General features: G+C 41.8%; 1 protein-coding gene across 3 annotated transcripts in view; it reads left to right on the forward strand.

Annotated features, from left to right (window-relative positions):
• The first annotated feature begins 377 nt into the window (after positions 1-377).
• Positions 378-25,192, forward strand: part of CMTM6 (CKLF like MARVEL transmembrane domain containing 6) — a 48,927-nt gene continuing 24,112 nt past the window's right edge. Inside the window, exons 1-4 of one of the 3 annotated variants that reach the window (XM_032319957.1) lie at positions 378-624; positions 11,800-11,976; positions 15,745-15,843; positions 16,708-16,810. In XM_032319957.1, the coding sequence (XP_032175848.1) occupies positions 487-624; positions 11,800-11,976; positions 15,745-15,843; positions 16,708-16,788 (495 nt within the window). In that variant the 5' untranslated portion in view covers positions 378-486 and the 3' untranslated portion in view covers positions 16,789-16,810. Of the gene's footprint in view, positions 625-11,799; positions 11,977-15,744; positions 15,844-16,707; positions 16,811-19,495; positions 22,391-25,192 lie in introns of those variants that run through there. The other 2 variants (XM_032319873.1, XM_032320032.1) reach the window with 2 other exon arrangements.

The following is a 25,192-nucleotide window of genomic DNA, read 5'->3' on the forward strand; positions in this document are numbered from 1 at the left end:
AACATATATTACTGCGGAAGTTGGTGCACAAGTAAGAGACAAGTAAACTAAATGGTTTTGACAAGCCTGAAAGGAATTCAGAGAGATGCAGGAGGGAGCAATCCTCAAAGTCCTTTCAGACAACGCCCTGCACTCAAAATGAAACCACATTTCTTTCCTTGCTCTACAAGGCCCCTACATGATGTGGCCTCTGTCTACAACTCCAACTTCCTCTTCTCTCCTTCCTAACTCGGTCCTCAGGATATGCTGTTCTCTTTGCGCGAAGGTTTCCCCCCAAGAACTTCAGTACGTTCGACGAGTGACTAAGGCGCAGACGCAGACGCAGGGGTTGGGGGTGGGGCTAGAGCGGAGGCGGGGCGGGGCGGGGCGGGGCGGGGCGGGGCGGAAGCGTGGGCGGAGACCCAGGAAGTGACGGCCCTGCTGGTGGTCCTTCTGGAGTCGGTCAAGTCCGCGGCGCCACCTCTGCGGCCACCGCGTTCCCGGGCGATGGAGAATGGAGCGGTGTACGGCCCCACCACGGAGGAGGACCCGGGCCCGGCCAGGGGCGCCCGGAGCGGCCTCGCCGCCTACTTCTCCCTGGGCCGGCTTCCGATGCGTCGGCTCGCGCTCAAAGCCTTGCAGCTGGTAAGTCCGCGGCCGGGGTGGGCGAGCCGGACTCGGGGGTCAGGGGTCTGGCCTCGGAGCCGCCGGCCTGCGGGCGTGGGAGGCTGCAGAGCTGGTGCTTCTCGACCTGCTTGTTCAGGAAGCGGCGGTTTCCACACCCCCAGTTCCTTCTCTCTCGGCTGGAAAGGGGGGCGTTACCTCCCGCCGTGGGGCAGCCTCTCCACCCCAGTCTCACCCCCACTGGGTCCCCGGTGACGACCTGGGCCCCCGAGCGTGTTGCGCGGGTCCAGGAAATGCGTCGGAAAGCCTAGTCAGCCGCTTAGACTTCTTTCACTCCATCCTCTGTTACGACCTCCGTCTCCTCTCCCAGCTGTTAGGCTGCATTATCGACCAAAGTGCCTGTATTTAGACTTCCAAGTGCCTTTTGTTTATCTTTCCTGGTTCTTGTGGTTTTCCTGGTACGAGCCCGTGGGGGGGGGGGGGGGCAGTTTAATTTGTTGGGCGAAGTCTTCGTTACTGCGCACGGCATTGAGATGGGTGTTTCCAGTGAATTGTTTCCTAAGTGTTTTATATTGACTAGAAAATGAATTATTTCTGAGTGAGCAGTATGCGTATACGAAGTACACAGTGAAAGGACAGCTTGTATTTGCGCGCAGGTGGCAAAAGGAGGGCATGGTTTACCCCTCTCTGAATCTGAGTTTTAGTTCACGTTAGGCAGTAAAGGTACCTTAAACCTCATAGTGAAAATATCAAACATCTTTGGATTTTAACTCCAGTTATACACATACGGACACACTATGTTCTGTTTTAAGCAACGATGAATATTTTCTGCCAGAGGAAAAGTCAGACTGCCTAGAATGTTCCTAAGTTGATTTTGCTTGGTGTTTTTGGTTTTTGTTTTTTAGGGTTTGGTTTTGTTTTGTTTTGCCTTTAGTCATCTCAAGTAAAAATAGCCAGTTGGTTTCCTTGGGAAGAGCTTAAATTCTTAGAACTCCAATAACCAGAACTTACATTCTTAGAACTCAGATGACCTACTTTTATTAAATTTTTTAAAAAATGCTCTCAGAAAACAGGCACTACTTTCTGGTTGTCAAATGATCACATGTGGGAATAGTTTGGAAATCACTTGGAGGCAGCTGAAAGTGTGGCCTAGGGAACTGAGAGCGTCTGGATTTCTCTCCAACCTGTTTTTAGGGAGTTCCTCTCTGGTAGCCTTTCAGTTATTAACAGGCATCGAGGGCTCCCTTCTGCATTGTTCCTTTGTATCATGTGTTCCTTATACCCAGAGATACTTCTTTCTGTTCTCTTGTCAGTTCTAACAGGACTTTTATTTTTTTATTTAAGATTTTATTTATTAGAGAGTTGGAGAGAGAACACAAGTGGGCAGAGCAGCAGGCAGAGGGAGAGGGAGAAGTAGGCTTCCCACCAAGCAGGAATCCCGATGCGGGGCTGGAGCCTGATGCCGGGCTTGATCCCAGGAGCCTGGGATCATGACCTGAGCCAGAGGCAGCCACTTAACCAACTGAGCCATCCAGGTGCGCCTTAACAGGACTTTGAGATACCAGTGATGCTCCTCTGAAGTGAAGCTGAAATGTATCTACACCAATAGAAGAACTTTTTAGAACAGAAAAGGTTAGTATCTATATCTGAAGTATTCTTGCTGCCCTACAGACATCATCAGTATTGGTGTCCTGCCTGTTAAATCTAATTTTCAGTTGTCTGTTTTTCCTTTCTAATTAGAAATGGCACAGCTGAAGTAAAATTTCTCATTACCTTATTTACAGTTTAATAGACTATGGTTCCATATCCCTGGACTAGACCTACAACCAGAAATTTTGGTGATAGACTTTTTACTTGAATGGGAGAAAAGGAGGAGATGAATTTGCCTTACAAGGGTTGGTTGTTCCTGCTTGTTCCCCATCATAAGGAGAAGGAGAGAAAGAATAAAAACTAATGTCTCTTCTTGAAATCCATTTACAGGCTTATCTCGGAGTCCCTGCATGTTGGGTTCCAGACCACCACAGTAAAGCGAGGATCACAGTAAAGCCAGTCTAGTGAATGTTTTGGTTTTCCAGTGCATATAAAAGTTATGTTTGCACTATACTATGGTTTGTTAACTGTTCAAAAATAGCATTATGTCCAAAATATATATATACATGCCATAATTTAAAATAACTTTTAAATTTTTTTTAAAAGGTTTTATTTATTTATTTGAGAGCGAGACCACAAACAGGGGAAGGAGAGGAGGGAGAGGGACAAGCAGACTCTGCACTGAGCTCAGAGCCCAGAAGGGGCTTAATCCCAGGACCCCAAGATTATGACCTGAGTTGATATCAAAAGTCAGATGGTCAACAAACCAAGCCACCCAGGCTGTCCTTAATTTAAAATATTTTATCACCAAAAAAAAAAAAAAAAAAATTCCAACCATTTTCTGAGCTTTCAGTGAATTGTAATCACTGATCACATCATCATAGCAAATATAATAATGCAGATGTTTGAAATATTGCAAGAATTACTGAAATGTGACACAGAGACATGAAGTGAGCAAATGCTGTTGGAAAAATGGTACCAGTAGACTTGCTTGGCTCAGTGTTGCCACAGACCTTCTATTTGAAGAATGTAATCACCTGTGAAATGCAGTAAAGCGAAGTACAGTTAAATAGGTATGCGTTTATTTACTTATGGGGGATTTGTAATGTTATAAGAATACTTTCTTGGGGTGCCTGGGTGGCTCAGTGGGTTAAAGCCTCTGCCTTCAGCTCAGGTCATGATCTCAGGGTCCTGGGATTGAGCCCCACATCAGGCTCTCTGCTCAGCAGGGAGCCTGCTTCCCCCACTCTCTGTCTGCCTGCTGCTCTGCCTACTTGAGATCTCTGTCTGTCAAATAAATAAATAAATAAATCTTTTTTAAAAAAAAATTATTTTAAATAAAATATTTAAAAAGAATACTTTCTTTAATACAGATTTTAAAAAATATTTCATTATTGCTTTTGATTTTGATTGTTGTCTTTTCATTTCTGCTTTGAGTGATGGCCTCTATCTCTTTACAAGAGTGTGTATTATGGAGTTACCCAGGAAGTTCCAAGGAAGTTATAATGAAATTAAATTAAAGATGTCGTCCAGCCTGGGGCAATAGGCACAGTCTTCTTTGCCTTAAGTCACATTCTGCCTTTAGATTGTTTTACTTTAGATAACTTGTTTGTTTGTTTTTTTTTTAATTAAGTAGATTTGCAGAGCTCCAGTAAGGAAACACCTGTAATGAAGAAACCCATAGTCAGAAGAGAAAGTACTTAAACTAGGGACGTGCAAGCCCTGTGACATTTTACCCAAAATGTGGTGCATTTCCATGTCTTGGTATGTTATTCTAGACCCATAAATCTTATTAGAGCCTCAAAACTCCAAAAGGAAAAGGAACCTTACTCTAAAACTTAAAAATCAGACTCTCTGGGCTTAGGAAATTCTTAAGAGTCCAAAGAGATGGAGTTGGATTTCCAAGGTTCTTTTCACCATTTAAGGTTTTTACAAATCTCTGAGGCTCTGTGGGGTGTGCTGGTACAGAGCTGAACACCAAGCAGGTCGAGAGTGGAGCCTACAAACAGGAGAGGTTAGAGATAAGGAGCATAACCAGCTCTTGAGGTTTGTGCTCTTGGAATTCTATAGCTGTGTCTGCTACCATTCAGATAAAACCTTAATTTCGTCAAAGGCTTGTCTAAAACTTAAGCAACCCATAACTACTATCTGCCCTTCCAGAGCTGAAGAAGAAATACTCAGCTGGAAATGCAATGCCAGGAGTCCTTGCAGTCCTAAGTTTATGCAGTTTATTTCTTTTTCAGTTTATTTTGTCCTTAGATTGGTCGTTATGCACACATACACACACATATTGTCAAGTTTTTATTGTTATTTTTGAGGGAGTTTTTATTTTCAGGGGAAAATTGACATTGGTCAACCTAGTTCCTTGCTAGTAAGCTGGTGGAATGATTTGAATGTGTGTAATATTCTCTCTGCAACAAGCTGACATTGTGTTTATGGTACCAGTTGAATGTCCTAATGTAGTTATAATGACTCTTCAGACGGGCAATCCCCAGTGATTTAAAGTGCCAAGAAACAAGACTCTGAGAAGTAATTTCTCTTGTATTCGTGCTCTCTTCATTATTTCAGTGTGAAAATTGATCTGTACTAAATGGTAGTGCTCTATTTTTAACCTTGAGGAAGATCCATAAGGTCAGCAAATTATATCTTTGAACCTTGTGAGAGTAAATATTTGCCCAAGGCAAGCGAGGCCTAACCTAACTTCAGGCTGACAGATTTGTTTACTTGGACTTTACATAGCACTGTAGGCTTTGGTCATAAGTTCATTAATTCACAAATTAATGTTATAGTGAGGCCTTATAACGAATAGCAAACATTTGAAAGTTCTTTTTGTAAGAAATGTTTTAATAGTAGACTCTTAAAGATCAATGATGGAGACTTCATGTTTACTATAACGACTGTTAATTTTAAGGAAGACTGACGTTTCAGAAGGGGTAGTGAAACTGAAATGAAGAGACACAGGGTAGTCACTATCTGAATGTTTAAATCACCAGAACTGTGAGTAAGCCGCATTTTAGTCACGAAGATTTCCCAAATGTGTTGACCCTAGCACATTAGTTTTAATGTAAAATTTAACAGCAAAAGGGGAAATGCACATTAATCTGATTGTAACTTCCAAAATCCAGTTTTAAGGGAAAACCCACATGAACATACATAGTTGTAAAGTGAGCTTAATAAACAGCATTTCAGTGGGGCGGGGGATCAGGTTGCGGGGGGGGGACAAGCGCAAGAGTGGGAGTCAGGAGACCTGGGTTTTGGGTTGTGCCTGGCCAGCATGGAACCTCGCTGTCAGAGATGCACTCCATCACCTGTAGACAAAAGGGTGGGAGACTGCCCTCCAAGGACCTCCCAGCTCCAAAGGCTTGACAGTTCCCATAGTTCTGTTTGGGTAAGATTTTATGTCATTAGAAGCAGTCACATTGACAATAATGTTGTTAGGTTCTTAATAGTCAGTAAGCCGTATTTAATGTGACATCTTCATGTTACTAAGAGTAAAATTATGTACCAGAAAATAATAATTGAGCCTTTCCACTTTTAACATTCATCATGATTTCCTTACCGAGTGACCTTACCTCTCTTATCCTTAACCGCTTTGGTATTTAATGCTGGTGACTACCCATTTCTTGAAATTATTCCTTCCCTTAACTTTCACAGTTACATTTAAAAAAAATTTTTTAATACAAAAAGTGTTTATTTACCAAAAATATATATATAAATTAGGAAATACGATTAAAATCAGCGATGCCACCACCACCTCACCCCGTCATTGTTTAAATCAGGGATATGGAGTATGTTCACTTGTTTATTGAGGAGTTTTCTTACAAAGTGTTAGACCCCCATTTCTTACTTGTCAGGTGTGAGCTGCTCTTTCCCCTCCTAATCCTGAACTGCTATAGTCTTTCAGGCCCCACCCAGTCCTCTGTTCCTCCTGTCTTCTAACCAGCTAAACCAGGCCGGTAATCCCTGTTGCTTTCATCCGAAAGCCCTTGCTCCCTGGCCTGATCATCACGTAGCCACACCCAGCTCCTTAAACATTTTCATCATCACTCCCCACTCAGGTCAGTCACCTCATTATCCCTCTGGGGCTTACCATGCAAATTCTTGCCTTCATGAATCTCTTCTTTTTCATCCTCCACCTGAAATGTTCTCTGCCTGTCCAGATCCCATGTGTCTCTTGGCCCTGGTTGAGTCTGGCTCTTCCGTTTATCCTTGTCTAGCTACTATTAGTCCTTGAGAATCCAAGCATTTTCCTGAGATTTCCTGAATCTGCATATAAGGGATGGTCAATTAGGAGGTGTATTGTTTTCTTATTTCTTTTTTTTTTTTTAAAGACTTTATTTATTTGAGAGAGAGTCAGAGAGAGTGTGAGAGGAGAGGTCAGAGGGAGAAGCAGACTCCCCGCTGAGCAGGGAGCCTGATACAGGACTCGATCCCAGGACTCCAGGATCATGATCTGAGCCGAAGGCAGTCGTTTAACCAACTGAGCCACCCAGGCACCCCTGTTTTCTTATTTCTTGTACACTGATCTTGTTGCTCTATCACTAATGTGCCTATACATTTTACGGTGTTGGATAATAATACTCAAAATGCACTTCTTCAAAAAATCTTTTGTAATTGAGGTAGAATTGGCAGGTATACAACATAAAGATACTGTAGAGTACTGTCGGAGATTATATAGGAAGGTTTGGAATATCAGACAGATGGGGAGTCAGGAGAAAACTTCATACTGAATATAATTTGTAGTGCTGATTTCTTGGCTTTTAACTGGGAATAGGAGCCAGTAAATGTCCAAACTTGATATTGTACCCCTTTAATCTCTCAGGATGTCCAGGAAGAATCTGCCTCTTAATACTGCCCTGAGGCTTAACTCCTGTTAATAAGTTTGGAACAGGAGTGGTAAGGAAGGCACCTACTGCTGCTGGCTGAGCTGGGTCCTGCCCTTTCTTACTGAGAATAGACAAGCAGTCTCTATCTCTGCAGAAAAGATTGTATTGTCATATGGCTTACGCAGATGAGCATTCCTGATAACCTAATTATTGTGATATGAATGGCTCTTGAGCAACTTGTCTCAGACCCCAGATAGAGTCTTAGGTTGACATCTTCTCACAATTAATTGACTTTTATATACCTGAGGTCTATTTTGCAAATTTGTCATAGAGAAACTCCTAAAAGTTGGGTAAGATTTAACACAGAAGCAAGAATAAAACACATGGAATATTAGACATTTAGTATTTTATTTTACGGGAGTCATGTAAAAACGCACCCTGTAATTATAATTACAGGAGACTAAGGTAGCTTTACACAATGACTTTCTGAGATTTGTATTGGTGTGTCACTTTTTATCCTATGGTGTAATAATTGGGAACACCTTACCTAACCTAACATCTGTCTGAAGGTGGGTATTTGGGATATGCTGGACTATTTTATGTTTTACTAACTTGTAGGGAATCATAATAAAGGCTCTGTTTTCATCCCTGTATAGATTCTTTTCAGTTGTGTGTATATAGGAAATTATGTATTGGCAGTTGGAGGGGGAGAAAATCCCTTAGAGACCTTCATACCAATTTAGGTTTGACCATTGTTTTTGAACTTTTTATTTTGAAATATTTATAGATTCACAGGAACTTATAAAACAAAACATACAGGGAGGGCCTCTGCACTTTGTGTGCATGTGTGTGTGACCTGTGTAGCTTCCTAGAGTCACTACCACAACTGTTCCAGAACTGTCTAGTCACCACAGGATTCCCTCCACCCCTTTATGGCCACACCTTTCCCCTCTCCCCTGGCCACCGCTAATTAGTTCTCCAGCTTTGTAATTTGTTACTTCAAGAATGCTGTATAAATGGAACCGGGCGGGGGGGGGGGTGTCGCAAGGGGTCGGGTGCTCAGTGAAGCAGTCATTTAAGCCACTGACTTGGTTTCAGCTCAGGTCATGATCTCGGGGTTATGAGATTGAGCCCTGAGTTGGGCTTCACCCCAAACATAGAGAGTGCTTGGGATTCTCTCTCTCTCTTTCCCCCAGCCCCTCTGAAATAAATAAAGAAATCATTAAAAACATAAATAAATGAAATCCTGTAGTATGTAACCTTTGAGTTTTGGATTTTTTTTCACTGCATAGTTTGGAGATTCATCTAAGTTGTTGCATGTGTGAAGTTTGTTCCTTTTTATTGCTAAGTAGTAGTCCATGGTAGGATATATCATGGTTTGCTTAACCAAAGAAAGACATGTGCTTGGTGTCCAGTTTCCAGAGCCATTATTAATAAAACTGTAATGAACTTTCATGTATCGGTTTTTGCACAGACATAAATTTTCATTTTTCCTGGTCACATGCAGAATGTGGGAATGCAGTTGCTGGGCCATACAGTGACTGGGTGTTTAGTTTTTAAGAAATCGCTCAGTTGTTTTCCAGAGTGGTGTACCACTGACTACTGTTTGATGGAAATATTTTGTAGCCTGGGTGGCCCGGTTGGTTAAGTGTTCTGTGTCTTGGTTTCGGCTCAGGTCATGATCTCAGGGTCGTGGGATTGAGCCCCGAGTCAGACTCCACACTCAGTGGGGAGTCTACTTGAGGTTCTCTCTCTCTCTCTCCCATTGCCCCTCCCCAACTCATGCTTGCTTTCTCAATGCTCTAAATAAATAAATAAAAATCTTTAAAAAATGAAAATACTTTGTAAGATAACATTTTTATAATATGCAACATATCTGCTGATTTTGGTAGCACTCTTGTTGCTATTCATATATCTGGTTGTTTCTACTGGTCTGAGGGGCAAAATGGCATTTCCCAATAGGCTTTGATTTAGGTTACCAGTCATTTTGATGGTCTTAATGCTTGAAGGAAACTCCCTTGGCTTTCACAAAACCACACATACTGCCCAAGTGAACCTCTCTTCTTTCTCTTCCTTCCTATTTCTAGAGAAGAGTTAAGCCCCAAATCTGGGCTTTGAATTCTATCTATAGAGAGCCTCTTTTCTTCCTTGTCTTTAGGCCCACCCACCTTATTGGTTTCTGCCTAAGTATTTAAGTTCTCTCCCGTATTGAAATTCCTTTCCCTTTGACCTTGTCCACTACTTCCCTATCTGGCCGCTCTTGTTAGGTTATCCCTTTTGACTCTTTGGCTCTATCCCACTGCTTTGTCTTCCTCTCACTTCCCACCATGCGTCCTATAATCTCAGCCTCCCTGGTTGACTACACTGCAATGGGCTTGCTGTTGCCACCAGCAGCCGCCTTGTAGCTCAGTCTGATGTCAGTGTTTCACTGTTGTTCTTACCTGACTTCTAAGTACCATTCATTACCCGTGCTTACTTTCTCTTTGTAAAAATACTTTCTCCTTGGTCTGCTACCTCTTTGGACTGCTGCTCCTAATTGTCCTTTGCTGGTTTTACCCCCTCTGCACATCCCTTGGATCTTGGGTTAGCTCAGATTTCTGGATAAAGTTGGCTTTCCTCATTCTGGGTGATCTCACTGGCTGATGCCCATGTCTTCATCTCCACCCTAGACCGCTCCCCCGAGCCACAGACCTTATATCCTTTTGCCTCCTAGACACCTCCCTTAACTCTTTCACAAACCCCTCACACACAGCACCTTTAAAACAGAATGTATTCTCTTCCCAGCATGCTTGCCTCTTAAAAAAGGGGGAGGGGGCAAAAAAATCCTGACTCTTTTTTTCTGCAGTGTAGTCCTCAGTATATTAACACCTTATATACAACCATGGGAGTGCTATTAAATCCCACTTGCATTTAATTGAGTTGCCAGATTCGCTGGACTTTACCATTGTCCATTCAGTACCATTGTCCATTCAGTGCATGGCTTTCTGACCCACACGTGTCTTGAGCACTCTTGCCTCTGCCATTAGTTGACTTGGGTTATTCCCACTACTACCAACTATACTTTTTATGGTCAAACATTTAATTAAATATTACACAGACTGAAATTGAGTGGGAAAAGGAATTGTTTTTGTGAAAACTAAATTGAATGCTTTGGAAAGTCCAAAAAATAAATTACTACAGTATTTTCTGTGGAATTAAGTAAGAGTGAGATAACCGTAAAGGGCTGGTAGAATTAGTCCAAATCCAGAAGGATTCTGCATTCTGCTTCTCAAGTGTCCAGGTCTTGCTCCACTTCAACTAAGCATTAGTCTGCAAGTGATAATAATAGATGAAGAAAGTGGTTAATGCAGAAAACATGATGTGGAAGTGGAATTCCAGTTAGTAGGCTCAAAGTCCGAGAAAAGCCCTGTTTCAAAATATTGGTGAATAAAATGCCTTTTTGCTTTAAGTTAAGGTGTTCAAGTCTGTTATCTTTTTTTTTTTTTTAAAGATTTTATTTATTTATTTGACAGAGAGAGAGAGATCACAAGTAGGCAGAGAGAGAGAGGAGGAAGCAGGCTCCCCGCTGAGCAGAGAGCCCGATGTGGGACTCGATCTGAGGACCCTGAGATCATGACCTGAGCTGAAGGCAGCGGCTTAACCCACTGAGCCACCCAGGCGCTCCCCAAGTCTGTTATCTTTTTTCCTCCATTATTTGTACCCATGCTGATAAGGGCTTCTGTCACCTCTTGCCTCTCCCAGTGATTGCAGGAGCTGTTCTCCATTATCACTACGCAGCTCACTGTCTTCCCCTGGTTTCTTCCATCAGCTTTCCGACAGGACGTCTGCCCCAAGATTGGCCCTTCCCCAGCCCCTTCTTCATGCCATAGCCAGCAAGAACCACTGAAAGCATAAGCCTGAACGTGTCACCCATTTGCTTTAAAACTCCTAGAATCCAGACTTTTTAAAACTAGAAATCAAGGACATTTAGATCCAGCCTCCACTTATGCCTCTAGTCTCGTCACATCGATTTTTGGTTTTTGTTTTTGTTTTTGTTTTTGTTTTTAAGATTTTATTTATTTATTTGACAGAGAGAGAGATCACAAGTAGGCAGAGAGGCCTGCAGAGAGAGGAGGAAACGTGCTCCCTGCTGAGCAGAGAGCCCGATGCGGGGCTTGATCCCAGGACCCTGGGATCATGACCTGAGCCCAAGGCAGAGGCTTAACCCATTGGGCCACCCAGGTGCCCTCGTCTCAATGTTTTTGTGCTGCCGTCCCCTTCCTTCACGCTGGGTACCTGAACCATGTTCACTGAACTCGTTCTGTCCATTCAGTGGAGGTGATGGGATTTGTGTGTGCCTTGCGGTGGGAGGGTGCCAGGTGCTCTTGCCACCAGGTTTGCGTCTGCTCCTTCTCTGCCTGGAGCTTCCTTCCCTGTCCTTCACAAAGGTGCCCCACCTGCCTCCCCCCCCAACCCCCGCAACTGACCCTCCTTTCCCATCAAGTCTCCGCTTTCCTTCAGGAAGCCTTTCGGACCCGCAAGCAGAGGGTCCCTTCTGTGTGCTTTTACAGCAACACCCTATATTTCCCCCAAGCCTAGCTTTTAGCACTTAGTAGTTAATTATTCGCGTCCCTGGATTCCCTTCAAGGCAGCCGGACTGTGAAGTTCGGTGGGGATCAGGTCCAGCCAGTAATCTCGTTTGCTGCAGTCTCCACTTCACAGAGTTGAGTGAACAGATGAGTTTTCTGAATACCGGTTTCTGTGGAGAACACTTGAGTAAACCGCTTTGCTTCTTTTGTAGTTGCTGTCCCTGCTGGCCTTTATCTGCGAGGAAGTCGTGTCACAGTGCACACTGTGTGGAGGACTTTACTTTTTTGAATTCGTAAGCTGCAGTGCCTTTCTTCTGAGTCTCCTCATCCTCATTGTGTACTGCACTCCCGTTTACGACCAAGTCGATACTCCCAAAGTCAAGCAGTCGGTAAGCGTGAAGAAAATAGAACCCCTTGACGAAGAACATGGCTCTTTTGGAATCTTGTGTAGTTTTGTCACTCAGACGAGTGTTGCTTTTAAAACTCAGCATGAGAAGACGCTCCCCATGGTACCAGCTCTGCCCCTGAGCAACTCCATTTTTCCTGCCAAGCAAGGGGATGGGAGAGGGGGAAAGTAAAATCAGAAAGGGAGGGACAGATGAGGTCAGGAGTTTACAGTGATTGGTGGTTTAGTCTCATTCACACTAGGCATTTTTTAAAGATTAGGATTTTTGTCACTTCGATTTCTCACATTTCAGAGCATCCCTCATGGGTTCTATAGTTGTCCATTGTGTTCCTGCTCTACACCAGGCATTATGTTAGACGTGAGAGAGAGTGATGAGCTAATGTGATGTATTTCTGGAGCTTTTCAGAGAAAGCACCACATGATGCTTCCTATTTTGTTTTGATTTGTTGTTGTTGTTGTTGTTATGAAAGAAGTTACCAGTAAGTGAATTAAGGCACTTGTTGAATTCATTGTTCAGAAATTTCCCTTTTAATGAAAGTGCACACGAGAATTTTATTTTCACAGGATCAGTGTTGCGTAACTTTCTGAAGACCATCTGCTGGCGCACATTTTTATTTGAGTAGAGTGTGGATTTGTGAGATGACACATGAGATGATTCACATGTTTACTGTACTTAAGAATGGAGATGTTTCCTTCCTCAGTAGCACTGGAGCTAATAATAGTGGTTTGTGAAGAATTGTACGTGTCAGGGTTGCCATTCATCTCTCTGAGGGAAAAGATACAAATGAGGGTGAATTTTTAACTGTTAAGAACAAGGGATAACGAGCAATACAAACCAGTAAGATTCTGTTAATTTTTTAAACTAATGGGAAGTAAGCATTGGGTCTTATATTAATATAAACCTAAAAGATGTACTTTGTTCTGTATACCCTTTGGTACATTGATACAACATTGATCTTTTTGATAAGAAACAAGATTAAAATATTTTCCAGTTTAATGGTCTAACTAAACAATGTGAAGCGCTTATTATATCAAAGGAGCATTTGAAAGTTATTTTTTAAAAAGTTATTTTTAAGTAAGTACTGATATTAAAATGTTAGAGGGGAAAATAAATCAGTCATTTCATTCTAAAACAGCTTTTATAAATATTTTACTATATCTCTTTTGGGTCTTTTTTTTCTGTTCATAGGTGATTAAGAGACATAGCCCTATATGTTGTACGTTTCACCTAACATTATAAGGATTTCATGTTTGTTTAAAACTTTTAAAAATCACTTTTACTCTTGCTCCGTTAATGTACCTAAATACTTTCTAATATCAGAGAAGTTTTCTGTTTTACAGAAAATGTTTTGAGAATGTGGTGGTGGTGGTGGTAGTGTCTGGGGGGTGGGGGAAAAAAAGGGGGAATCTGAAGAGTGGGATCTTTTCTATTCCATGCTGTTGAGGCTTAGGTTCTGTTAAGAGTAACAACACCCAACACTAACAGGACATTTACTGTGTGCCTGGCACGGATCTAAGCCTTTTCTACTGATTAACTCTAATCTTTAGAATCACCTGTGAAGAAGAACTGTTATTACTCCCACTTTGTAGATGAAGAAACTAAGGCACACAGATGTTAAATAATGAATTCATTCAAAGTCATAGAGCCAAGTAGTAGTATAACTGGGATTTGAACTCAAATAGTCTGATTCTAGAATCCATGTTTCTTCAACACCACTTTCTTCTTTTTTTTTTTTTTTTTAAGAGTTGTATTTATTTATTTGACAGGCAGAGATCACAAGTAGGCAGAGAGGCAGGCAGAGAGAGAGAGAGAGGTGGATGCAGGCTCCCGCTGAGCAGAGGAGCCCTCTCAGTGGGATCTCAGGGCTCGATCCCAGGACTCTGGGATCATGACCTGAGCCAAAGGCAGAGGCTTTAACCCACTGAGCCACCCAAGTGCCCTAACACCACGTTCTTCTGTCTCAGAATGGTTGTCTTGTTTAATGCCTCTTGAATGTTCTCCAGATATCAGTAAATGTAGTTTTATTTGTATGTCACAGATTTGAAATAATATTCAAAGAAATAGGAAAAGCAGAGTAGTGCAGAAAAACCACCTCTTTTAGAAGCAAAGAGAAAATCTCTTAATTTTTTTTTAATCTTAAATGCACAGTTGACATATAGGAATTCTGTATTGGATGCCTTATTGATATTAGATTTAGGAGACTGCACCTCAGAAAACTCCGAAAGTATCAGACTTAAAACCCTTTGGAATGGCCATCATTTTTACCAGTTTCTCCTGAGTCAAGTGTGCATGTCAAGCACTGGTTTCAATAGGCATCTGAGAGGAGCCTTATAAGATTATATCTGAGAAAACCCTTGGAAACCTAGGGAGAATTTCATGTCATGAGCTGCATCATGAGGAGATAAGGAAGCTTTGATAGAGTAGATAAATTAAACTTACAAGCTCATTTTGGGCCACTCACTTGGAACAATTGAAAGCAGTATGTTACTGCAGAAAACTTAAGTATCTAGAAAACATACTATTGGCATAATTTTATGTAGTTAATGACAGGTGGTTCTTCTGATTCTCTTTTCTAGAGTGCTTTGCAGGCACTGAAGTACCCTCAGAGAGGCCTTCCTAACATAGAATACAGATCTTCCCAACTTAGAGTGGGGTTATAATCCCAATAAACCTGTCGTTAGTTGAAAAACGAGTCAAAGTGCATTTAATGCACTTGGCCCCCTGAACATCATAGCTTAGCCTGACCTACCTTCAGTGTGCTCAGAACACTTAAATTAACATCCAGTTGGGCAAAATCATTGCCCAAAGGCTGTTCGATATTAAAGTATGGACTCATGTAATTGGGTACTATACTGAAAATGGCCAACAGCCCGGCCAGCCGTGTGTGTACAGAAGAGTTGTCAGCATACCTGTTGTTTACCCTTGTGAATGGTGGGTGGCCAGGAGCCACCGCCGCCGTGTAGCATCACGATGGAGGATCGTCCCATACCATGTTAGCTTGAGACAGCATCAAGATTCACAGTTTAGAGCACAGTTTCTCCTGAACGTGTAATTACACCATTTAAAGTTAAAAATCCTAAGTGGAACCATTTTAAGTCAGGGACCATCTGGACTTTGAAAGGGAAGAAAAATTTTTTGTTTCTGCCTTTTGGGTTTTTTTGCTGGAAGTAAGATGGATTTAATAAACCTTTGACTTTGATAATATCAGTATGTCCTTGAGAAAAACACAAACACACACGACCTTTTGGGGGTACTGCTCTTATTAAAAGATTATCTTGTGGGGCACTTGGGTGGCTCAGTGGATTAAGCCTCTGCCTTCGGCTCAGGTCATGATCTCAGGGTTGTGGGATCGAGCCCCGCATGGGGTGGGGGTGGGGTCTCTGCTCAGCAGGGAGCCTGCTTCCCCCTCTCTTTCTCTGCCTGCCTCTCTGCCTACTTGTGATCTCTCTCTCTCTGTCAAATAAATAAATAAAATCTTTAAAATAAATAAATAAAAATAAATAAAAGATTATCTTGTGATGTACTTTGAATACGCCATGTCCAAAGTGTGGATAGTGTTCCTTTATGGCCGGGGTTGGTGGGGGGTGTTAGTGAATGCCAGACTGATGGAAAAGTTAGAAGCTGAAGTATGTAGGTTTGGGCTATGTGAAAATAGACACAGAAAATACTGTGTTGCTGAAGTTTTTTAAAAATAAAAAACAAAAGCATTTGTTTCTGTCAACCTAACTATGTTCTTTATGCACATTACAGGATTTTTATCTTACTGCAGGAACAGGATTTGTGTTTTTGTTGGCATCCATCATTTTCGTTTCCACACATGATAGGACCAAAGCTGAGATCGCTGCAACTGTGAGTATCTCATATTTCGAATCCTTGCTTAGTTTTGTTTCCTTAGAAATACGGAACTTGGAAAGTACTTGCCAAGTGATACGGTATGGGAGAGTAGTTTGTCTTGTAACTTATTTTTTAGCGTAATTTTGAATAGAGGACCTAAGTGCAAATAAATACGATAGCCCTAGCAACCTAGAACCCGTCTTTAGAATCTAGAATAAAAATCCATTTACTCCACTTAGGAACATGTCACTGCTAATGGAAGTGGTAGAATTGACTTCGTTATCCTATATTTTTCTACTCTGCAGTCCAGCAAAAATATACCTACATGCCAGGCCCTGTTCAAGGTGTAGAGAATACATGAGAGAAATGATCCAAAGGTTCAGTCTTTATAATAAAAGATAGATAAATAAATGTCTTTATCTGGAAGCCTTAGGGGAGGGGCATTTTTTTTTTTTTTTTTTTAGGAGTTCAGTATATTATGGTTTTTCAAAAGGTAATCCTGCACATATTATATGACACCTTCAGACCTTCAGAGGACCTGGGGCAGCACCCTGTAATCCAACATATTAATATTTCTGAAGGATGAATATTCACAGTAAAAAGGATAAAGACTCTAAGTAGTTTTACCTCATGCCACTTTTGAGCCCAGTAAATTATGAAAACTTCACTTTTGTGGGTTTTTGGATTTGGGAATGACAAATCAGGGATCATGTACCCGAATTGGTGCTGGTCTTATGAATGTGAGTAACTGATAGCTGTGTAACAAATCCTCTTACAAATCAGCTGGGTTCCAGTTAATCCTTGTCTCATGGCGAAAGTGAAGTTATAATTAATTGACTTGTCAGCTAAATAGATCATTAAAACTATTTTTAATTACAGAACAACTCTGCAGGAGTTCAGAGCCTTGCATGGTTCTATCTACCTGTTCACAGGAATGCTGTTTACGAAGCACACATGTAAAGCAAGTGTAAAACAAAACAAATTAAATTAATGCTGAACCTTGACTCATTCCAGCCACAAGGAGTATTTCTGCATGGGCACATGAACCAATGGGTACATGAAGAGAAAATCAGTTTTAATAGACTGTTATGGTTAATTTCAGTTTATATACTTATTTTTATTGTGGAGGAGTATGGTAAGAGTGATCAGTAAAATGTTTTGCAGTGTGGATATATATTACTAGAAAATCCTTGGAGTGGGGCCCCTGGTTGACTCAGTCGGATGAGTAGTTGACTCTTGGTTTTGGCTCAGGGTTGTAAGATTGAGCCCTTACCTTGGGCTCCGAGCTCAGTGGGGAGTCTACTTGAGATTCTCTCCCTCTGCTGCTCCCCCAGCTTGCTCCCTCTCTCCCTCTCTCTCTCTAAAATAAATAATTTTTTTTTGGTGAGAGAGAGAGTGAGCACAAGCAGGCAGAGGCAGAGGGAGAAGCAGACTCCCCGCTGAGCAAGGAGCTCAAGGAGGAACTCGGTCCCAGGACCCTGGGATCATGACCTGAGCTGAAGGTAGTGGCTTAACCAACTTGAGCCACCCAGGCATCCCTAAAATAAATAAATCTTCAAAAAATAAAATAAAATCCTTGGAAAAAATGAAACAGAGTTGAGGAAAATTGAGTTGAAGGGGGAAAGAGAGCATGGCATGAAATTCTGAGCGATTAAAACAGCTTATTTGTGTGTTACAATTAGGTGATGTGTTAGATTATCACAGTATTTCGATTTCATTGCATATATTTAAGAGTAATGGTAGTTTAAGAACTCAGTATAATACGCTGGAAATTACCTTTTGCAACTGTTTAAATTATGAAAAAATTTGCAGACTAGAATGAGTGAGGGAAGCCATTTAATGGCTTGAAGTATGTGAGCGAAAGATCTGGACAGTCATTTCTCTGGATGTCCTGCATGGCCCAGAGCTCTCAAGGGGATCAGGCATGGCTTCACAGACACGATGACATCTGGTCTGTCCTTAAAGCATGTAATATGTTTGTCAGGCAAATAAGGGGATAGATACCAAGATGCCATCAAGCCAAAATGAAGACTCCAGAGGGGAGAAGTGACTTGGGTTTGGAGATGTGGGATTGGTAATTAATTGTAGGTTGGACAGATGTGTTGGGGTGTTTGGGTGAATTAGTGAATTTGGAGCGGAGTTTGCTTCACAGTGGCATGAGGCAGAATGCATATTCTTTAGGAGAGAGGGGTTGGGAGTAAAGGGTTAAGACACTGGAGCAGAAGACAGCAAAATGTTAAAAATCTAGAACCGGGGCTCCTGGGTGGCTCAGTCGGTTAAGCGTCTACCTTCGGCTCAGGTCCTGATCCCAGGGTGCTGGGATCAAGTTCCACATCGGGCTCCCAGCTCAGCGGGGATCCTGCTTCTCCCTCTGCTGCTGCTCCCCCTGCTTGTGCTTGCTCTTTCCCCCTCTGCTCTCTGTGTCAAATAAAATCTTTAAAAAAAAAAAATCGAGAGCAAAGTGCTGGTTACCAGAGGGGAGGTGGGTGAGGGGATGGGTGAATGGGTGATAGGGACGAAGGAGTGACTTGAGATGAGCACAGTGTGACATACGGAAGTGCTGAGTCACTGTGTCGTACACCTGAAACTAGTATTACACTGTATGTTAACTAACTGGAATAGGAATTAAAAAAAAAAAAACAATAATAAAAATCATGGAGAGATGGGGTGTTAGAGGTGGAAGGGACTTTAGCCATCACCTGCATCCATTTTTCCTTTTTACAGAGCAGTTCTTTGCCCCATTTCTTTAAGAGTTTTGCTAGTGCAGATCCCGTCTTGACGGAACTCTCAGAAGGTTTGATCATATGTTAGAAGAGTACAGTGAGGAAGTGATTTAAGGAAGAGGGAGTAGGTTGTGGTGTCATGTTGCTGTGTCATTACAGTGTGACAGTTAACTGGAAAATGGTTTTTAGGTAATGTAACCTAGACGTATCTTAAAAATAGAGTTTCTGTTGATCAGACACTGGATAGTGATTACTTCTTGCCATTTTCACCTATGCTCAGCTCCCTACTCACATAGTTCGCTTCCCTCCTCTGGGGTCAGGCTAACCATGGCTAATAATCTTGTGTTTTGTATCATTAATAGGATTTTGTTTTTCCTCTGTTAAACTTAGTATCATAGGTTGGCACCGCACACGTACACATGCACATGTAAGACAGGACATCTCTATTTTGCAAAACTTCAACTAATAGCCATTATTCTAGAATTTCTTTTTATAACATCTGTCTTTTTGATGCCCTTAAAGATTCCTTTATTACTAGGATTAAGAATAATGTGTATAAGATAGGGATGCCTGGGTGGCTCAGTTGGTTAGACATCTGCCTTCGGCTCAGGTATGATCCTGGGGTCCTGGAATTGAGTCCTCTGTCAGGCTTCCTGCTTAGCAGGGAGTCTGCTTCTCCTTCTCCCTCTGACCCTCCCTCTACTAGTGCTCTCTATCCCTCCCTGCCCCGGCCTTGTTCTCACTCACTCTAGTGCTCTCTTCGCTGTGCATGCGTGTTCTCGGTCTCTCTCTCTCTGTGCACGCTCTCTCAAATCTTAAAAAGTGAATGTGGATAAAATTGGTGAATCGTCTCGTTTGTATAAAACACTCCCAGAGCCAAGTAGGAAATGGGAGATTATATTCCAAAATCTGTCACATAAACCCTTGCTCTTTCTTCACCTCAGGTGTTTGGATTTCTAGCAAGTATTATGTTCCTGTCTGACTTTGTCATTATGCTCTTCGAGAGACGACAGGAGTCCCAGATGAGGAAACCAGAGGCTGCCAGGAGCGCAGGGGCCCTCACAGAACCACTTAATGCTTAAGGACTTTGGGGACCGGGTGTTACATAAGGTATTGACTGCGTGCCGCCTGAGCCCTGGCCGAAGCTCATCTAGAATTTGTGTAATTGTTAAACCACTTCTTTCGGAGACCAAGGGGAAGGGCAGGAAGGCAGTTTTATTAACTTTGGCCTATGTGTCAGTCACCGCAAATTAGGTCAGTGTTTTTGGGTTTAAAAAAAAAATTTTTTTTTAAATAACAGTTAAAACTTCTGTCACATGAAATGGTTCTGCTTTTTTGTTTTGAACGTGAGGACAGTTTCTTTAAATCTCATAGCTCAACTGATTCTAATTTATTCTGTCATTGTTAACTAGGCCTAGCTTTAAAATTAAGACTGTACAGCCAGCATAATTAAATTTATCCATTTGGAAATTGTTTTATTTTCAAATTAATTTGTTTAGCCAGGAGTTTTTTAGGGTTTTTTGTTTGTTTGTTTTTTGTTGTTGTTGTGGGTTTTTTTTTTTTTGATGATCAGATACAATTTAATGTATATTTAAGAGATCACTGTTTAAAATATTGGACTAGGGTTTTTTTTTCCCCCTTAAAAATGTAATACACAGGCTTTACTGTATGTCAGCCTTAAAATTATATTGTTTAACATTTTAGGATAATTATTAACTCTTTCTGAGACCTTTTATAGCCTAATAGAAACTATATAGGAGGTGTTGGTATTTCGTATATATAAAAGCAACATCAGAAACCCCACGTTTATACTGCACTTTGGTGGTTGGTGATAAGCAAAAACAAAACAAGCCCCCCCCCCCACCACCACCAAAAAAAGAACCAACAACCATTATAAAACACGTAGAAGAAATGGAAGTAACTCTCATGGCTAAGGACCAAAGATAAAGAAGATAGACTTTTTGCACCATACAGTGAAAGTAATTATAAAAACAGTCTTCAACCACTTACCACTGTCTAAAGAGATAAGTTCATACTAGGAGTTCAAAATTGGTCCCTTCCCTTATTGGCATATGGTTATTTCTACTGAAGTTAATACAGCTCTGTAAGTCCCATTAAGTGTTTTCCTTGAAGGCTTCCCTCTTTTTAAGACCCCAGCCTTTGATTTTTCATCTATTTAAGATTCTCCTTGTTCTGTCTTCTTATCCCCGTGGTCCATATGCTGCTTCATCATCTGACAGAGGTGAGCGTCTAGCTCTGACTCTTGCTTGATGGTGGTGGTCTTTAGGTGGTCCACAATTTGGGGCCCTTTTAATTGCATAGTATATGTAGCAGGATCTTTCGGGTTCTTGTTCCCACATTGGGCATTACTCTAACTTCTGTTTGGGGGAGCCCTCCTTAAGGAAGTGAGGATCTAGCAAATCCCGGCCCGGTGAATACTAATGATGGTGTAAGGGAGTAGTCAACCCATTCTCAAGAGACACTTCATAACTAGTTCTGATCATTTAGGAGAATTGTCTCTGCTGGCAGGCTGTCTTAGAGACCACCAGACAAGGCACTCAAGATCAGACCTTTCTGACCAAGTGGTTCTCAAAATAGACCTGTCTTGTCCTCTTCTTGGATTTTTGACTCTGGACGCTAGAGTTCAGGCAGTGAGCCATGCATCTGGTGTTCTTCAAGACTTTGGTGGAGGTCTCCTGGGCTAGCCGGCCTGGGTTTTCTATAGGAAGGAGTGGAATCATGTTTCCAGTGAGACAATTTAGTGGCCCTGCCCTTTTTAAATTTCTCATTTGTGTGTTAGTCAAGGTGGTGAATGTGGTGGTCAGAATTCATCATTATGGCCAGACACAGCCTCTGCTCTGTCTTCACTGACTCAGGACCTTAGCCCTTTACCAGAGCGTGGGTGCCAGCTGGTGCTGATGGTGTAATCACCACTCCCTCCCTGGGAGGCAACGAAACCAATCACTGATGCTGTTGTTTTTCTGGGCATGGCATCCAAGAGAGGAGAAATAGCCTGGGTCTGGTCTGTAGGAATGAAGAGCAGTGCAAAAACAACCCACTTCTGGTCAGCAGGTTCTGGAATTTCCCATCTAACTGTACCACTGTCATTTGAAATACCATCTAGACCCAGCTGGGTTTCACAGCAAGTGGTCTGGGCTACCTCTGCCCCCCCACCCCCACGCACAGACTTAGTTGAGGTTGATGGACATGTCCCCGCCGGCCTCACACATGGAGCGCGTTGACATTGAGCTTCAGCTCTGCTTGCTCTGAGGCTTTGTTTCCATTTATTTGATTGGGGCACAAGTGGGCCTCATAGCTGCCACTTAATCCTTCCCTTTTCAGAAAGATCATATATTCACTAGTATTTTTGGTCACTCTAGAACTATTCTTCATAGTGGTGGTTATGGGACCCGTGACGGATTAGCCTCCCTCTTCTATTGTAGAAGGAATGAGAGGAAAAAGACCATGTGGAAAATAAAAAGTTTTCAAGGAGAACTTGGGACCAAAACCCCTTCTATGTCCAAAACAGGGCACACTCAATAAACTGAAGTTTAACACAATTTTTTATTAACAGCCATATTAGACTTAATTTGTTATATTTTATACAAATAAACTGTTTAGAGTGGTTTTTAAAAATTATAAGGGAAATGAACATACAGTATAAAAATTTTATAATTGTACTTAAATTATGTTCTGTTTGGGGACTGGGAAATGTATTTTTACATTGTTTATGGCCAATCGCTTTTGTATTTATCAATTTAAATCCTGTGTGTCTTTTTTTTATCATCTCTCTCAATGTCAAATTTTTTAGTCTTTTTAAATAAATCCATTTTATTGTCTGACTCTGTAGTTGTTTCATTATTTCAGAATCCTGATGCTCAAGGTGCCTGGGTGGCTCAGTCAGTTAGGAGGCTGCCTTCAGTTCAGGTCCTGATCCCAGAGTCCTGGGATCCAGCCTAACATCGGGTTCCCTGCTCAGTGGGGAGTCTGCTTCTCCCTTTGAGTTCCCCCACCCCTGTTCCTCCTCTCTCTCTCTCCCCCCCCCACCTCAAATAAATAAATAAAATCTTTCAGGAAAAAAAAAAGGAAGCCTGATGCTGAGATGAGACCTTTCTCCAGAGTTCTAGGAATTGGCTCCAAAAATGTGGTAAGTCCCTGTGTAGGACACTGAACTGTGGGTCCACCCAGGTATGGGGCACAGGCAGAAAAGAAACAAGCCCTCTTCCTACCTAGGGGCTGCTCCTCTTGTTGCCAAGACAGAACACACCTTCAAACAGTATTTTTAGGGAGCCATAGAGGAATGTTACGGAGTGAACACCTTGAAATACTTGTAAAGAAGCACATTGGGGCTCTCCTATCCCATTTCTCGATGTGGCTAAACAGTGCTAAAAACAAAATAGGCACATTCTTTTTCAGACTGTCCAGTGACTGGGAACGTGTGAAACAACTAGGGTGGTTCTGATAAAGCTACAACTATTTGTATCATTTGCAGAATTCCTGCCTCCAGTCTGGACAAAAAGAACAAGATCTTTATAGTCATCGAGAACTCACTGGAATTTGTACATTCTTCAGAGTTTTGTGTTTTGTTTTGATAAAGAACAATGTGTATTGATGTGCAGTCAATGGTGAGGAGCAGAAAACCCAATTTAAACAGGTCTTAACCAGTAAGGAAAATACTTTTCATAAGAAGCCTGGGTGAGGTGGTTCTGTGATGGTCAGAGTTTGGTGGCTCAGTGGTACTATGAAGCGCCCAGACTCTCTCCGTGTTTTTCTGCCCATCCATCTTCTGCTGTGAGTTTTTATCCTTAGGATTAACCGTTTATGGTGTAGCAAGATGGAGGCAACATGTCCAGACATCACCCACTTGCACGACTATATCCAAAGGCCCGAAGAGAAGAGATTGTGTATTTCTCTGTTCCTAAGGAGTTCCTTCTTCCCAGAAGCCGCTCAGTAGACTTCACCTACTTGTCTTTTACTAGAAGACTTTAAATGCCTCTTTCTAAATCACTTACGTGCAGAATGGCACTACTGAAGAAATGGCCTAAAGTAGTCCAAATTCCTCTCCTTAGGTGGGAACACCCTTTGGAGCATATAGTCTTCTGTTACTGGAACAGATTGGTTTTATAGCCCGAGAAGGGCTACTGTCCTGGGATTCAACAGTGTCTGTCATAGGCCAGTTGAGGATCGGGCCCCAGCTAAGGGAAATAAAATTCCCAATTAAGAAAGTTTCACAGGCCTGACTACCCCCAAAACAATGTGTCATAGAAAAACTAATGATTTTGATGTTTAAATTATAATTGTATAAGTAATGGTACCATAAAAAATAGGTTTAATAAAATAAGGAAAATACTGTTCTTTTCCTGAGATCTTTGCATTTGGCTACTGTTAATTATTGAAATATGTCAAGCACTAGAAGTACAAAAGATCATATCCTGTTGTAGACACCACCCAGCTTTAGAACCCAACTTTTTACCACATTTTCTTGAAAGGGCCTTATTTAAAACAGAAAATGAAGTTTTTTTTTACTTTTCCAAAGGCAAACACTACCTTGAATTTGGTGGCTGTTTTTCCTGCTTTGTGGTCTGTGCTCTGTATAGAGATGTACCCATAAGCAATGTACAACATGGTATCTAGGCTGTATTTATCCTTTTACAGATGGCTTTCTTCAATTCTGAAATTCATCTGATACATGCAGCTCTAACTCATTCACTTTAACTACTACTTGGTATTCCATTGAACAGATATGCCACAATTTACTTACCTCTCCTCTGTGGATAGAAGACTTCTGGTGTGGTTTGGTTTTGACCGTTTCAACCAGTATTGCAGTGAACATATTGGAGCATCTCATGCACGTGTACAAGAGTTATATATAGAGTGTGTACTTAGAAATAAAACTGTTAGATCACAGGGTGGGTGCAATTCCAACAAGGCGAAATATTTCCAAATGGTCTCCAAAGTGGAGACTTCTCAGCAGCGTACAGGGGTGTTTGTTTCCTTATTCTTGTCTTGCACTAGTTTTAGTTTGGCTGAACAGGTGGTCTCTCATTTGATTGTATACTCTCCTTTCTGCTGGTGAGCCTGATCATCTTCTCATTTGGTTGTTGACCTTTATGGCTTCCCCACATCAAAGGTTGTTCATTCATATGTCTTTCTTTTTCTTTCTTTTATTTTTTTTTTAAAGATTTTATCCATTTATTTGACAGAGATCACAAGCAGGCAGAGAGGCAGGTGGAGAGAGACGGGGAAGCAGGCTCCATGCTGAGCAGAGAGCCAGACACGGGGCTCGATCCCAGGACCCTGGGATCATGACCTGAGCTGAAGGCAGAGGCTTTAACCCACTGAGCCACCCAGGCGCCCCTCCTTTGCCTTTCTTTCACATTGAAGTCGTTTTTGGTTTTTGGTTTTGTTTTTTTTTTAACTCATTTGAGAACTCTTGACATGTTATGGATGTTATACTTTGTTAGTAATAAGCCTTGGAAATAAATCTCAAAGTCTATATATTTTAACTTTGTGTCTTTGCTTATTGATTCTTGCTACCTCAATGTGAGAGATGTTCTCTGCTTTCTAAGATGTTTAAAGATTTGCATTGTAGGGGCACCTGGGTGGCTCAGGGGTTAAGCAACCACCTTCGGCTCAGGTCA

Source organism: Mustela erminea, chromosome 1, assembly GCF_009829155.1.
Source record: "Mustela erminea isolate mMusErm1 chromosome 1, mMusErm1.Pri, whole genome shotgun sequence".
Classification (NCBI taxonomy): domain Eukaryota; kingdom Metazoa; phylum Chordata; class Mammalia; order Carnivora; family Mustelidae; genus Mustela; species Mustela erminea.